The sequence below is a fragment of the Ilyonectria robusta genome (assembly GCF_021365365.1).
Source record: "Ilyonectria robusta strain PMI_751 chromosome Unknown BGZ61scaffold_8, whole genome shotgun sequence".
Classification (NCBI taxonomy): Eukaryota; Fungi; Ascomycota; class Sordariomycetes; order Hypocreales; family Nectriaceae; genus Ilyonectria; species Ilyonectria robusta.
Genome location: NW_025764442.1, coordinates 1469835 through 1485513, shown reverse-complemented (window position 1 = coordinate 1485513; position 15679 = coordinate 1469835). Strand labels below are relative to the sequence as shown.

At 53.8% G+C, this 15679-nt stretch overlaps 5 protein-coding genes and 2 non-coding genes across 7 annotated transcripts; 3 read left to right on the top strand and 4 right to left on the bottom strand.

Annotated features, from left to right (window-relative positions):
* The first annotated feature begins 54 nt into the window (after positions 1 to 54).
* On the top strand, positions 55 to 147 carry BGZ61DRAFT_t112. The gene has a single exon. It is a non-coding gene; the product is annotated as a tRNA-Glu (tRNA).
* Positions 148 to 1799: 1652 nt separating this feature from the next.
* BGZ61DRAFT_t107 lies at positions 1800 to 1892 on the bottom strand. The gene has a single exon. It is a non-coding gene; the product is annotated as a tRNA-Glu (tRNA).
* Positions 1893 to 2278: 386 nt separating this feature from the next.
* BGZ61DRAFT_225945 (uncharacterized protein) lies at positions 2279 to 3890 on the bottom strand. The gene has a single exon (XM_046238165.1). It carries the CDS (start codon positions 3765 to 3767, stop codon positions 2364 to 2366), a length of 1404 nt encoding a protein of 467 aa, XP_046105599.1. The 5' UTR covers positions 3768 to 3890; the 3' UTR covers positions 2279 to 2363.
* Positions 3891 to 4753: 863 nt separating this feature from the next.
* BGZ61DRAFT_477317 (uncharacterized protein) lies at positions 4754 to 5390 on the bottom strand (the record flags this gene model as incomplete). The annotated part of the gene is made up of 2 exons (XM_046248879.1): positions 4754 to 5140; positions 5202 to 5390. The coding sequence occupies 2 exons, from the start codon at positions 5388 to 5390 to the stop codon at positions 4754 to 4756; spliced, it is 576 nt and encodes a 191-aa protein (XP_046105598.1).
* A 535-nt stretch (positions 5391 to 5925) lies between these two features.
* On the top strand, positions 5926 to 7742 carry BGZ61DRAFT_350527 (uncharacterized protein; the record flags this gene model as incomplete). Its single annotated transcript, XM_046240241.1, has 3 exons — positions 5926 to 5985; positions 6057 to 6354; positions 6418 to 7742. 3 exons carry the CDS (start codon positions 5926 to 5928, stop codon positions 7740 to 7742), a joined length of 1683 nt encoding a protein of 560 aa, XP_046105597.1.
* Positions 7743 to 9023: 1281 nt separating this feature from the next.
* Positions 9024 to 11096, top strand: BGZ61DRAFT_280768 (uncharacterized protein; the record flags this gene model as incomplete). Its single annotated transcript, XM_046238456.1, has 3 exons — positions 9024 to 9579; positions 9666 to 10505; positions 10555 to 11096. Coding segments are annotated over 3 exons (1938 nt in total), but the record flags the coding sequence as incomplete, so codon positions are not given.
* Positions 11097 to 11472: 376 nt separating this feature from the next.
* BGZ61DRAFT_225931 (AEX-3 domain-containing protein) lies at positions 11473 to 15642 on the bottom strand. The gene is made up of 4 exons (XM_046238164.1): positions 15639 to 15642; positions 14693 to 15532; positions 12299 to 14605; positions 11473 to 12247 (listed from the first exon to the last, which is right to left on the bottom strand). The coding sequence occupies exons 2-4, from the start codon at positions 15363 to 15365 to the stop codon at positions 11802 to 11804; spliced, it is 3426 nt and encodes a 1141-aa protein (XP_046105595.1). The 5' UTR covers positions 15366 to 15532; positions 15639 to 15642; the 3' UTR covers positions 11473 to 11801.
* Between the last annotated feature and the right edge of the window lie 37 nt (positions 15643 to 15679).

Genomic DNA, 15679 nt, shown 5'->3' with positions numbered 1-15679 from the left:
TCACCCTCATAGTGTCTAAACTGGGTGCACCCAACAAGTAACAGCCAATCATAATCCGGTATGGTGTAATGGCTAACATTTCGCGCTCTCATTACTGAGAGATCATCTTGATCCGCGGAGCTCAGGGTTCGATTCCCTGTACCGGAGTTAATTTCTTCTTTTTGCATGCTTAACACATTTTGCTTTTATCAGGATGAACGGAACGTCCTTTCTGCTCCCACACACACTTGAGGGTATGTATGTTTTGCTCTGTGTTACAACTTATCGAACAAGAGACAATATTTAGTTAGAGCGGCGATTAACTGGTTTAAGTTCCACTTTAACGGATGGTATTACTCCTTACAAGGGAGTTCAGTGAGTGCGATAATAGACTCCTAGTTGTAGATGGCAGGATATCATATAGACTACACTACTTGGAAGTACCCGTACTAGCCTGCGTTTGATAACTCGTGCGCAATTGCAGCTCAGAGGCCTTGTACCTCAGGTCTAATAACTCCCATAGCGCAAATACATTACATAACCCTCAGTCGTGTTTAGATAACCAGGTTGAACTATCATTGAGTAGATGCGTGACTTTGTTAGGCCATTTTCGTAATCGAGGGAGACGGTTTCCATTCGGTCATCGTCATTATCTGAATTGTCACATAGCCCCAACAGAAGCAATAATTATCTTTGCAGCCCTGTGACAAGAGATATTACCAGTTCTCGAAGCCAAGGCAGCTGCAAATCAGATAGTAGAAACGGACAGAATAGTCGTATCCCACCCAATCCAGGGTACTGCAGTCTATTAAATCGGTGAAGACTGCCTTGAGCAGTATATTAGGTAGAGTTTAGCCTATATCCTCAAATTAGAACGTCTATTAATGTATTATAGCTATAAGACTGCACCAAGTGCTGCTTCTGAGATACAATTTTTAAAATAAAATAACCTTCGCGAAATTTTATAAAAAGGTAGGAGTGAATAGGGCTCAGTTGTAATTGTATATAGACTAAGTATGGTTAAACACTGTTATATGAGTGTAGTTATGGTGGGTGAAAGACTAACATTCCCACATATTGTAGAAGTGTGAGCAGGGTATTCCAGCCTCTTTTCACGAATATTAAAAAGAATCCGGTTTTATTCTACGTAGGTAATTATTTCGTCGACACTGGCCTTCTCCCGAGAGCCATTCGTCGTCAGAATCTCCAGAAAGGTGGGTGTCTTGCGGTATGCTATTCCTCTAGAAGCAGAGTAACTAGAGCAAGCGCCTGCCATGGATCTTGCTGTTTGTTCTCGAGGGTTTCTGAGCACTTTCCGCGGGTACCAGCTGCGCTGGATGTTTGCTTCCCGCTCGTTGCTGGAATTATCTGTTTTTGGACCGTGATTGGTGATGGGCGAATACGTGGAAATACGTTTTATTAAGAGAGGAAAGAGAGAGAAGAGATATATATGCACATTAGCTATTCAACGTGGGAGTTCTTATTTGCGCGTATGTATAAGGCTATTTGCATACTAAAGTACATGCCCTATACTGCTTTACGTCGAAGGTGAGTAAGTAAGTAATATCTGTTAATAATAAACAAATACTGCTTCTTGGCTATGTAATTAACGCCAGCTGTATGTAATATAAGTCTTATTACAATAAAGAGTATTTTCAAGTTCACATTAATTACTATATCTAATACAGCTCTGTTATTATCTTCAGGTATAGTGGTAAGGCAACTAATAATCATCATAGCCTGTTCGGTTCCCAGCCTCCAAAAAAAAAAAAAAAGGCAAGCAGGGGGAAATGGGTACAATAAACTAAAAAGAAAATGCACTCCGGTACAGGGAATCGAACCCTGAGCTCCGCGGATCAAGATGACCTCTCAGTAATGAGAGCGCGAAATGTTAGCCATTACACCATACCGGATGTTGTTATTTGTGTTAGGGACGGTCAAACTATTGACTAAGTAGCCTATGCAGTGGGGCAAGCTCATCATCGTTTTCAATCTCACACAATTGCAGTGGAGGGATCTACGCTACAATATATCCTCCTGAACTGTGCCTGTGATTACACAGTATGAGGAAAGAATGGCGAGATGTTATGCAAGGTACCCATCAAAACTCACTGGTTGTCAAGATGACTTCGACAGGACGTTCTCGTTTTCGTAATAGTATGTAATTTGAAGTAAAATACAAGTTGTATCACTACTCCACTCGTTTTGACCCATTCGTTACTCATGATTGCTTCCTTCATGTATCGAGAAGGTATATGATACAGGTATTCCCAAAGCCCACACCATAAAAACGCCGCTGCCACGTCCTGGGACCATTGGCTGTATGCTTTAAGTTTCAAAACGCCGTTCAGACTCCCTCGTTTCATTCTTTGTATGTGCCCCGACTACAACATGTCCGGCGGCACGGGTGTGTCCCTGTTTGTTGGATGGTTGGAATTGCCATCCTGAACCAATAGTTCCGGAGGGATCGGTGTATCTCGGTTCGTATCTAAGACCACGCTGCACTGACGTTGCGGAGCAGTCGGGGTCTTGACGTCCAAATCCATCTCATTTGGGGTGAGCCCTCGCTCTTCATACTCAGAGAGGCAACTGCTTGAGTCGGACATTTCCACATCATGACACTCGCTCGCAGAATCAGCGCTCTCAATGCTCGGGGTTGGCGTCTCCAGATACGTGATTTCCGGTATTTGTACGATTGGGATGGCAGTAATCGGTGTCTTGACCTCGTCGACGGTTTTGCTATTTGACGGTTCGGTTCGGAGGGCAACAATGGAGCCACCCGCATTCTCGTCATCGTCGTCCTGGCCGATTGTCCATACCCAGCGTCGCTTCTTTTCCTTTCTCTTGCGTTTACGAATACCCCCGGGAGCCGCCACAGGCGAGGCTACTGGTGTTCCTGTTCCCAAACCAGCCATTCGGCGCCGCATCTCCTCATACGGGCCTGGAGTTTGACCACCGTCCTGGATCTCATTAGGGTGGAATGCGAGAGCCAAGTCAAGTGAAGTTTGAGGTGGAGCCGGTAGGCATGGCGGGGAGTGGGGTGAAGCCTCTTCCACGAGAAGGTCGATGTGAGACTTGGTGTACTTGTTGTTGACGATGTCTTGCGTCAAGGGGTTATTGTATCCGACCTTCTTGGCTGCTTTCTCCTGAAGACGAAGGGATTGTCGTCGGGGCGAAGGTGGGGGAATGGAACTCGGTGGAGGGAGGGGCGAGTTGCGGAGAATGCTGTGGAGTGATCGAGGATGCGTATAAGGAGGCTGCAGTCCCAACCCGGCGAGGTTCCTAGGAACAGCTCGGCGGACAGAACCCGGAGGTTCTGATCGGATGACCTTGCTCAGCTCGGCCGATTTGGCTGAGACGTCCGCAGCCGAGAAGCTGAAGACCTTGGAAGCGTTTGGGTCAATTGGGCCCGCGGATAGAGGAGGAGTAGCCGTCATGGCACTAGGATAGTTGATCTCCAGCGGTCGGGGTGAGGTAGCGTGCGCCGTCAAGGGCGTCTCTGGGTAAGAAGCAACATAGGGAGTCACCACTCGTTGCTTGGGGTCCTGGTATTCCACCGGAGTCGCCAGAGTAAAGGCCTGGAGTGTGTTGATGGCGGTGATGGGTTCTCCCTGGATAGGCGCTGACCTCTCAATGGCTGTAACATAGACATTTGAGAGGGTGTTGAAGGCAGTCGGGTCCCTTGGGTCCACTGCATAACTCCTTGATGACCTTGTGGCGGGACTGCATGTGGTCTTGATCTGAAGAGAGAGCCGGGGCTTCTTTTGCGGGGCTTGCTGAAATGCCATGATTGCGGCTTTTCCCGGGGAGGAGACAGCCGAACGAGACGGGCTTCTGGAGGAGGTGAGACAAGACAAGAAAATGAGTCTCTCGACCACGGTGTCTCTGGGTTAGCAGACTAGCACTGTCTAGCAGGCTTAGCTGGGAACGCAGATTGGAACCACCAGGGATCTCAAAGACAATGTAAAAGCAACAAAGGCAACGAAACCAACAACAGGAATTGGGGTTGGCGGCTATGTAATATAGACTCAGCGATGATGGCGCATCCCACTGGTTCTCGACTGGGAACGACCATGCTCAGGACCCAGCCCTGGCCGGCACATCCCCTGCCCATGGCAAGCGCCCCTAGCCATGCATGCAGTGTGATATTTGCTCACAGCGTAGACGCGGAATGGACGGGGACAAAGGATTCGACTAAGAACAAGTTTGGGTTGCAAGACTGCTGAGGGGTGATGGGGGCAACGAGTCGGCAGACTCTCTGGTTGGCTCACCATGGCATCATGGTGGGATCCAGTGCGAAGGCGCAAGCGCCCAGTTCAAGGGTCCCCCTGGTAATTTTCTTGGAACAGATCCAATCACGCGGCTAACAGGTCGGCTGTTCCACTCGCGCTGGCGTCTATTGAGGATGGACACCAGTAGACGACCTGGCGGCTTTCCGTGAGGGGTCACCGCAATCACTGGCGTCGGGGCTCGCGCTTTGCAGAGTGCTGGGTCACCCGCATGGTCAATGACTTCTTGGTGCATCCAGGTCGCCGTTTCGTTCCAGTATGAAACGGTGTATTCGGACTCCTACCCTCGCCCTGGGCCGCGTCACTGTGGGAAGAGTGGAGGATCTGCTCAGCCTTATTAGCACCCTGCAACACATAAGCTCTAAACGAAGGTTCCCCGTGCCTTTGCCAGGATTGCTAGGGCTGACTGTCAGTGGCTCTGCTCGGGTCCGACAAGCTGTCCGTTGTGCGAGAGCTAAAATTGCGACGGCATCTTACAATCCGGGTCAACAGCAATCAAGCCCGCCCCTAAAGACGCTGAGGAGAATGTCGCTGGAATGACCTGCAGACAGCAGCAGCACACTAGGGATCCAGAGGTCAATATGGGGGACTCTGCTCGGGGCCGCCACGCTGCAGCCGACTGATGCAGGCTTACGCTCCCCTCTTTGGCGGGTGCTTGGCTCTGCATGGGCGGTTACAGCGAAACGATGTGTGGCCGAGGCAAACGGCACCACCATCACCACCAGCGCCGGCCAAGGGATGGCGGAGCTAGCAGAATCTCTCTCATTGTTTGTCCAGACAAGGATCTGGGCAGGGACAATGATTTGTTTGTAACCGAGACCGAGAACGGGCGGAACGGGCGCCCGGGATCGCCAACAGCCGGGCCATCGCGTCTATTCCACCTCAAGACAATGGCGCGCCGCAACGGACGGTTGGGGCCAGTCCTAGTGTTACCTGGATGAGTCCATGGGTTTGGCACCGCATGTTTGTCTCCGCAATCTGTCGAACACAGTGGAATCCAGGCGCGCTTGTTGACACGCGGGCATCCTGGCAGATGCGAATGCGGCCTCCTCGGGTGCTTGGCCGCGTCGGTTTGGCGGTGAGCCTGTCCATGACTTGCAGATCGCCAACTGCCGCTGCCATTGGGCTCGCACTGGAGGACTGAAATGTTGCATTCGCGTCAAGAATTCAGGATGATTGGGGAACGTGCTGCATTCTGTCGTCTTTGGCTTGTGGGAGAGCCATGATTCGTGAGGTCGTGACGTGACAAGGGTAAGAGAATGCGCACTTGCCAGTTGCAGGCGCTGGCGCTGGCGGATGGGGTTCCACTAGGCGGTCGCGCCTGCTGCTGACACCTGCAGATTAATCTTGGTGCAGACAGCTGCCTGGAAGTTGCTTGGCGCCGTCCCACTCCGTGAAACAGCTTCCGTCGTAGGGGAACGGAGTAGAGGTTTTCACGACCCTGGCGTTTCCTCATTGTATCCTTTGTCTTCCAAGTTGCGAGAGGGCATAGTCTCGTCAATTACGGGCAGTCGTCGGCCCAGTTTGGTAAGATTCCGGGGTGGAATCGAGGTGCTGGCACGCCGCTCCCGCACCACCCGCTCATATTCGCCCATCCCAAACAGACCCATGATGCACACCGCATGGCTTGGTTTGTTGCTTCACCCACCAACACAGAATGGACCCGCCGAGGAAGAAACCGCCAAGACGAAAGGATGACCGAGTCATCCTGCAATTCGTACGTCTCGGTCCCGACCTCCCGGGCCTTCCCCGCCACACCATACTGCTAAGGCTCACCACCATCTCTAGGATTACGACTGCTTCTATGCCCAAGTCTTCGAGAACAAAACCCCAGCTCTCAAGAAATTACCCGTGGGGGTCAAGCAGAAGAACTGTTTGGCGACATGTAACTACAATGCCCGCGCCTTGGGCCTCAAGAAGCTCATGTCCGTCTCCGAGGCCAAGCGAGCCTGTCCCGAGCTTGTCCTGGTCGACGGCGAGGACCTCACGCCTTTTCGGGATACGAGCAAAATTCTCTTCAACTTCTTCAAATCGCACTCGTGGAACCACAAGGTTGAGCGTCTTGGGTTTGATGAGGTCTTCATGGGTATGTGCCGCCCCCAGCTCGGATTGTCTCCATCCTCCATCGGTTGGATATTAATAATACCAGACGTGACCGACATTGTCGAGTACAACATGTTTTGCCTTAACCGGGCATCCCTGGCCGACTCCTTCTTTTGCCTTTCAAAAGAAGACCCAGAACGTGGGTTTAATTGCGATCTGACTAGCATCGCGGGCTGTGTCGAGGGCACAGCCTCCCATGACTTGGATGTTGAAAGTCCCGCTTACCTGCGCCTCCTGCTCGGCTCCCACTTGGCTCAATACCTTCGGCTGAAAATAGAAGAGCAATTCGGGTACACGTCAACTTGTGGTATCTCGACGAACAAAGTGTTGAGTAAGCTGGTAGGGGGCAAAAACAAGCCACGCAATCAGACCACGCTGGTGGCCTTGACTGACGACGATGTTGTTGCTTTCATGGATAGCCATCCCCTCCGCAAGATTCCTGGTGTAGGGTTCAAAACCGCACATGTACTGGGGTCTCACGTCAGTTCCCAAGATAACGAAGCCACCGATGCGGGAACGGATGAACCTACCGTGACGGCGCATCAGGTCCGTCGTCACCCTGGTATCTCGCCTGGTACTATAGAAAGCCTTCTAGTCGGCCCTGGAGCCGAGAGAGGAGTAGGATCAAGGATCTGGGGGCTGTTGCATGGAGTGGACCCAAGCGAGATCAAAGAGGCGAGCGGTGTACCAACCCAAATTAGCATTGAGGATACTTACCCCAAGGGTCTAGGAACTCTGGCGCTGATGTTGGAGGAGCTACACAAACTGTCATATTCTCTTGTCAGAAGGATGAGGGTGGATCTTCTGGTGCCCGACAAGAATGCCGAGGCCCCCGGGACCCAGAGGTGGATGGCACGACCAAGGACGCTTCGCCTCACTATAAGGTCATGGGGGCCTCTCAATCCAGCACAAGGCCACAATTCTGGGAGGATTTCGCGTTCAGGGACACTCCCTGGTTTTATATTTGACCTCAAAGATGATATGGACCACATTGCGGAACGGCTCGTATCGGAGGCCCTGCTCCCTCTCCTGCGGCGACTCCAGCCTGAAAAGGGACAACGGTGGAATTTGCAATTGATCAACATATGCGTCGCCAATATGGTTGCTGGAGCTGCAGATGACAAGACAGGAGTAGGTAGAGACATCGCCGCCATGCTCAAGCGACAGGATGAGGTATTGCGGCCGTTCCAGGTCATTTCCGATCCAGAAGGCGAGTTGCAGGAGGAGCTCGAAGACTCATATGTGGAGGGAGACGATGCCGATGATATGTCTTGGGAGATGAGTGAAAATGGTCCTTGCCCCCAATGCGGGCATTCGATACCCCCATTTGCCGTGTTAGCCCATAGTAGATACCACGAACTCGGAGAGTGAAATGGAAACTTGTACAACCAATCAAGTTGTTTAAGTCGTGTGTGTCTAGGGCCAGTCGCAAGACCACTCACCTGGATCGGATAGCTGCTTTCCCCGGCAGATAATCTTCGATCTCGCTAAGACCGGGGAGGTTGGTCCCTAGTCTATTGCCGAGCGTTGGCTACACAAGAGTTGCTTGCTTGCGTGGGTTGGCACATTGTCCAGTCAGTGATGTGCGCTAGGTGCGTACGTCACGAAAACCAACACCAGCCCGATGAGAGGGTTGGGTACACCGAACAAGGTCATTGTGAATGATCAACAAGGACGGTAAGAGATTTGAGGTCCAACAGGGATGATGAGTTTGACCAACCGAAAACGGAGGCGAACAGAGACCGGCCTCATGGACGAATGCTTCTTTCTTTTGCCTGTTTGGGCACCGCTGGTCATGTTTTCGGAATGACCGGCATTCGGCCGGTGGTTGTCCGCGTGTTAGTCGCACAACGCCTCTGCTTTGAGACTTTGATGGCTTCGATCTGTAGCGAGATTCAGACAGGCCATGAGAGTTCCAGCGACACAAGTCGAAGCAAACAAGCGCGTGCACCACTGAGAGCCCTAACCCGGAGACGTCCCTTTGGTGACTGCTATTCACCGGTCGGGCCTGCAGCCGGGGATTTGAAGGGTGACTGGCTGTATCACGCATTGTGCCACTGAGCAGATCCAAGGCGTGTTGGAGAGGTGTGCATTAGCTGGTTGCATCCGCCAGCTGGCAGAGGCTGGCGAGGAATGACAAGGACGCGGAGCACACCACCTGCCCAACACTCGACGAGGCAGTCGCTGCCACTTGTTGTCACCTGGCAGTCACCTGGCCATCACCTGGCCACTACTTGCGGTTTCCTAAATTCACTACAGAGGGAGCGAATAGGCGTTGGGGTAACCATTCCCTTTCCTTGTTTTTGTCGTCGCTTTCTTCTCACCTTTTTCCACTTCACTCCAATGTCTCTCTTTTCTTTCCTTTCCCTTCCCTTTCCCTTCGCCATTTCATCTTTCAAGTCTAGGTCAAGAAACCTCCATCACGATAGCCTCTGCCAGGTGCAAGGCAAGGCCTCTTCTTCGTACTGTCCTTCATCGTCTTCACTCTGCCGTCTTCTGCATCGCTGTCTCCTCACACTCACTCGTCGTCCGATTTCGAAACGGCCTTCTGACTCTTCAAAGGGGTGAATATTGAACCCCTTGGCTTTCTTCTTACTATCATATTCATCCCAGACCGACCACGGCCAGCAGCCACCGCTCGGAGACGGTGTCATGGCTCGAGGAGGCCGTGGAGGGAGTCAGCAACCTGTTCGCCGACCAGTTGACTTGACAGGAATCATTTCCATCGCCGAGAGAAACGATCTGACTACCTTAATCAACGCCATTACAGAGAAGATTCACAATGGAATCAGCATGACCTTCGACTCTCCTCCTGTCACCCCTATTCAGGATGACTTCAATCAACACCACTGGCTCTCACTGTCGCTCCAGAACCGGCAGCACAATGACCAGGTCAACCCTGTCTCTCCAGCTAACACGGAGTCTGTAGTGTCCAACCCACCTTGCAAGACTGGAGCTGATGACAAGAAAACCTCGGAGGCAATGCCACCCCAACTCCAAGAGCTGAGGAAGGAAGCCATCGTCTTCTTCCGCAAGTGGCAGACCGCGGTACTTCACCGAGTTCGAGACATCAACGTCACAGACTCAACCGACCCTCAAGCCAGTTTTCGTGGACGCGGCCGTGGTTTCCGCGGTGCGCGAGGTGTTCGAGGTGGTCGAGGCGCCCGGGGCGGTAGAGGTGGCCGTGGCGGCCTCACTTTGGCAACAGGTATAACACATATTCTCCTTTATTTGAGCCACAGTTCCGTTCTCTTCATTAAATAAACTAGGTAAAACATAGGCTAATAATGATAGGTCCTCTAAGATCCGCCTCAAATCACCTCGACCGAGAGCTGGCCCGTCGATACCCTCCTATCCCAACAACTCTATGGACTCTCCCCCTGGAGAAGCGAAAGACTTTGCTGCACGCTTCGCACTTGCTGCTCTTATCTCTGCAAGAATACAGCTCATATTCTCGGATTCTCCTCCTCCACCTAACGTCCTCCCTAAGCCTCTCGTGGAAGATGTTTCAAGAGGAAGAAATTCGCATCGCTCAGGGGTTGAGTCAGGTTGCCATCAAGGCATCCCTCAACCACACCCCCGATCAGAAACAGGACGAAAATAAGGCGCCCCGTAGACCGAAGCCAGGCCATCTCAACGCCGCTGGGTCGGCCCATTTGAGCAAGCTTGCTCCTGAGCTGGTTGCGGTCGGTATCGGCACCCCGCATGGTGGTCACGGCTTGAGCCCTGCAGCTGCGGCAGGATTATTGGGTACTATGGCGGACAATGGCCTCGTGGCAGGTCCCCTTTTCGGCATCTTTGCGGCAAGGCCAACGACTAAGATGATTGAGTCATGTGCCCGCGAGATTCAGGACTTCGGCCTCATCCCGATTCGAGGCGAATCTCCTACGGATTATGTTGATGCCAGAAAGATGCCAGCCAAGGACCGGAGACTTAGAATGATCATCGTCATAAACGGCTGGCTCACGGACAAGGATGCTATCACTCAGCCATGGATAGGTATGGGCGATCAAGCTGAGGTGTTTGCCCTACGGTGGGACATGACCGTCCTCATGAACCTTGGGATCGCCCTTGAAACTGTTACCAAGAGCACTGCTTGGAGCACGGCGAAAAAGGAGATTACTTCGCGAACAAGTCAGTCCCCTTTTCAGCCCCATAAGCCTCTATCATTAACATTGTACAGTATTTTCGAGTCTCATTGAGGCAAGTTGGCCGGCGGGACTGATGAAAATCAGCAAAATCATCGATAACCCTTGGAGCCTCGGAATGGTGCGAGCCGAGAAAGCAGGTGTGGTTCTTGCAGACACCCTCATGCGCAGCAAATTGCAGGGCGATCGCCCAATTTCTCTTGTCGGATACAGCCTGGGTGCGCGAGCCATTTACACTTGCCTGATGGTCCTCGCTGAGCGCCGACAGTTTGGCCTCGTCGAGTCTGTTGTCTTGATGGGGACTCCGGCTCCTTCGGAGAGCCGAGTTTGGTTGACGCTCAAGAGCGTCGTGTCTGGTCGGCTCATCAACGTCTACTCGGAGCATGACTATCTTCTTGGCTTCCTCTACCGCACCTCCAACATCCACTTTGGAGTAGCAGGCCTGCAGCAGATTCATGGTGCGGAAGGTGTCGAGAACCACGATGTTAGTCGCCTAATTAGCGAGCATTTGCGCTATTCATCTATAACTGGCAGAATTCTGAAGGATGTCGGGTGGGAGGATCTGGATATGACGGCCATCAAGAACGAGAGGCCAAGAGGGGGGAGGATGGCCAGGACTGACTAGTGGTAGGATGGCATCACGATGGAACAGAGAGTGTGTTTTTTCTTTTGCGTTTTTGGAAGAGGCTTTATGTAGGACAATGCCCAGGGCCTTCTTAATGTGCGTGCCCATGGCTAGAGCTTAGTATTAACGTCATGTAAAAGTCAACCCCCTCGCTCCCACTCCGTTCCCAGTGCCCTCCTTAGTATGCCCGATGATGCTGATGCTCCCGCTCGTATACCGCCGAATAGTTTCAGACAAGAAGAAATATCAGCCAATGCATCCTGCCAGATGAGTGGCCCAGGGATCCAATATCTAACACGGCATTCCCTGCCCCGCTATCGGTTCTTCTTCTCCTTTATACCCATTCCTGGCCGGGATTGCTTCCCTCTCAGTCTCGTGATTCCGCCAACTGGACACCTTGGCCCTTTTTGTTCCTCTCTTTCCTCCGATGCCTCGTCGTCCTAGATTACAAAAATAGTATATCGTACATGGTTCCCTTCTTATGGTGTGTCGCCTCCTCTTCATCCGCCACCCCTCCCGTTTTCTCGGATGGGGTAGGCTAAGTATGTGCATTGTAGCCTCCCCCACCCGGTTTCGAGGATGGCTCGATTCGTTGTTTTTCGGTAGACTCTCATGTCCTCTAGTTTCCGCTCGCCACCAATTGTCCTTACAACACTCTCAAGTCGGCGGGGTGGTGCCGAGCATGCTGGGCACCTGCTTCCGGATGAAGCCTCGAGCACCGCGCTGTTCGACACGGGGCATACCCTGGATAGACCGAGGCTCCCGCATCAAGGAGCGGTCCAGACGAGCCGGGACACGTGTGACAACAGAGCGGTACTCGCCGGGGAAGCTACCCTTGGGAAGTGGCACCGAGGCAGTCCGCCAGATGTGATCGGAAGTGTCGCCGAGGTAGGGTGGGACCTTGCTGTTGCGGGAAGGCGGAGCGAAATGGCCAGCTTGGAGGGAGGCGCCGTGCGAGGCACGAAGGGTGGAGAGTCTTGACAGGCCTGTCGACAAACCGCTGCGGCCGCGAGCCTTCTTGGCCATGAGGATCTCGTCAAATAGACGGATTGAAGCATCAGTGGCGGACTTCATCTCTCTTTCGTGGATAAATTCATTGAAACCTACGCAGGTGGTTAGAAAGTGCGTTGAACAAGGGGTAAGTGGATGCATACATTGTGTCTCACGCATCATAGCCGCATAGTCGTGTTGCTCATGCGGAAGGCTCTTCATGAAGCCATCCATGTCGAATGCATACAACTGGCCGTTACTCTTCTGCTGCTTTGATGGCCGGCCGAGGTACTTGCGGTACGTATAAAGCAGGCTTGCGAGGCAGCGGACAAAGGCCGCTCTGACACGGTCGGCGTGGAATGCGTCATCGCACACCAGCGAGACGAACCCGAGACACCTGCCGTGGGAGGTTGCCTTACAGCCGGTGCATCTGTAGATGCCATCTCCCTCAGAGTGGTCGTTGCAAACACTGCATGTCGCCGTCAGGTCTTGCGCGGCCCAGTTAAAGCAGTGGCCCTCGACCCAGACGGTGGTCTCGGTGTTTCGGACAGGCTGGATCTGCATGCTGGGCATGATAGTCGAGGCGGCGAGGGTGGACTGGGCGTATGTGGATGGCGCATAGCCACCCCCGAAAGACGACTGGGAGTCCACCGAGATGGCCGAGATGGACATATTAGCCTGGTGGCCGTTCAGGAACGGAAGACTGGGCTTATGGTAAGGCTGGTGCTTATCCAGCCCAAACGACGAGCTACGCCGCGCCTTCTCTTCGCCGAAATGACCCGATCGCTTCTCGCGGAGCGTCGCCGTGAGCGCGAAGCCCGAGTCGCTGCGAGAGACAGGAGTCGTAGGCATTGGGGGGAAGTTCATCGAGACAGGTGACACGGAGGACTGGGGGCTGGTCTTGCCCGACTTGCTCGTGCTGGGCCTGTCCGACCGGCCATTTTCTACTTTGGCGGACGCAAACGCGTTGAAGACCGGGATATGGATTTGAGCCTGGGCCTCTGGCTCCCCAAAGCCTGAAGAGTTCTGCGTCACCCATTTGGCCAAGGTGCTGTGAGCGGTGCTAGATCTGAAGAGTGCTCCATGTTCGCTGGAGAAGGCGTCATAGGGGTAAGACTCCATTGCGTAGGGTGGAGGGCCGGTCGTGACACCATATCGGAGCTTGTGGGGGGCCGCTACCTGCAACAGAGACATGAGCTTCCGCCGGGCCTGTCGCGGCAGACGAACCGGTTGCGAGGTCGCGTCGATGGTGTCCTTATCCAGGTCGACCAAGACATAGTCGTCCTCGGGGAGTTCAATCTTCTCATACCGCCGCTCGATTCCAACAATGTACGGGCAGGGAGCGTCGAGGGCAGAGATGAGTCGTGCGGGGAGCACGGGGATGAAGATACTTGCCCACTTGAGAGGATACAACAGGTTGGCCAGGGCGTGGCAGGCCAGGTGCAACATGCTTGTGTGGGAGGAGAGGAAGATGATTCGAGACTCAGCCATTGCATACTCGAAAAGGGCCACAATATTCTCGAGTGACAGGCACCGGAACAAGGCATACAGATCGATCGATCTGGAGCCGGGGAGCTCGTTATGGGCCTCCTGGCGGGCATACAGTCGCAACTCTCGCACGCCAAGCTCTACCTGCGTCTTAGAACCCAGAGGGGTGAATGCCTCTGTGCACAAATTGACGACGTATCGCTCTAGGGGCTGCCAGCGCCCAACCTTGGGAGAGCTCGGGGGAATCCTCAGAACACCACCGTCAGTCATGGGGGTTACGATGGCCTTAAGCCATTCCTTCCAGAACGACATATTGGCGGCATCCCGGCCCAGAACGCCATAAGCGCGGGGCGTCCACAGTCCACTCTCGCCCGCTGTGAGCCCTTCAATTCTAGACGCTGCGCCATGTCTCAGGGGCCTCAGCATATCGGTCATGAGAGAAATCTTTTCCTCTACCGTACTAATTTCGTCTTCGAGTCGCTCTCGAGCTGGAGAGCCAGATGGGATGGTGGGCAGCTTGGAAAGCAACTGGGAGAGGTATGTTCGTTCGCCAGCTAGTCGCACTCCTAGGCTTGCCGCAAGCTCTCGCTCTTCGTTAGACATGTGACCCTGTCGCCATTGTTCACATTTCTTCTCCACCTCCTCAGCAACGTCGGCGGTCAACGCAGTCCAGAAAATGATGGTAATACCGTACAACTTGGAGTTATCGTCGGAGGTCATGGTAAAGCCGTGCCATGTAGAGCGCGGTCGGTCATCTGACGAGACAATCTGGATATCGTTGGGGAAAGCGAACATGGGCACATAGTCGGGAAACTTGCCCCGTCGCAAGACCTCGTCGGTCGCCTCCTGGGATGGATATCGATCGAGGAGCACAGGCTCGAAGCGTCGCTTCAAAGGGTGCATGTCCGGGTCGGTATTGAGGGGTTCGGGGGGCGGGATAACAGAATTATAGTTGCTGAGCCGCTTGGCGGTGCGGACCGAGGCTGTGTTTCCACGTTAGCGAACAGCTCTACGCGGGCCGCGGGTGGAATTGAGCGCCACGGAAAATCACTGGGCGTGGGGGAACTTACATGCCCGGTTGGCCCCTCGGGTGGGAGGTGCCCTGGTGCTGGGTTGCTTGCGCACGCTGTTCATGTCCCTAAAACTCATCTTGCGGCGGATGCTACCCTTAATGCTCTTGAGGGGACTGAGCCTGCCGCTGGGCTCGGCCTCTTCAGCACGAATCCTCTCGGCTCGAGGGTTCACCATGGGAACCCTGGCCTGAACCTTTGCACCGGCGGTGAAGGATAGATCCTCGAGGAAGACCTCTCGCTCGGCCGCAAACTTCACCAGGGCCTTGTCAAAGTCAAAGTCGGCCAAGGGATTAAGAGGATCGGGCACGGTCAGGCCGTTGGCGCCGTTTACGCCATTGGCGGAGACACCATTGGAGCCGTTGCCCGTGGGGGGGTTCAAAGGCCGGATTGTCGCGCTGCTGCGATTGCTGCTGGTGCCGTCCGCTTCGTCGAGGGTCGAGATGGAGAAGCGATCCGTCATAGAAATCTTGGAGAGGCGGTTGGAAGAAAGGCGCGAGTGGCGTGCGGAAGCCATGGAATGGGAGCGGTTCAGGTAGTCATCTTCGGGCTCACCATCTTCGGCGATGGTGGATTCGACGGGTGCATTGGGCGGTGGGGGGTCGTTATAGGACACCGTCTCTATACCGGCAATCCAGAAGTAGTCGGCGAGAGGAATCGACGAGTTCTCCATGACATGTCAATTGTCGCGAATGGGCCGCGGGTCGGCTGGGGTGGTGGGATCGGGTGTGTGAGAATCGGGGTGTTTGGAAACCCTCGTCGTCTATTTTCAACTCCGTCACGCTGTGAAGGTGCCCCGAGGGGGTCGTCGACGAAGTGCGCCTGATGGGGTGGAAGGGACTGGAATTTTAAGTCAGTCAAACACAAAGGAAAACAGACGGGCCCATGTTCCACGGGCGAGGGAAGCAGCCGGTGTGATAAGCATGGAGGGACACGGAAGACTCACCAGAAGCAAGCGTGGGTGGTGGTGGGGAGGGGAAAGATGTG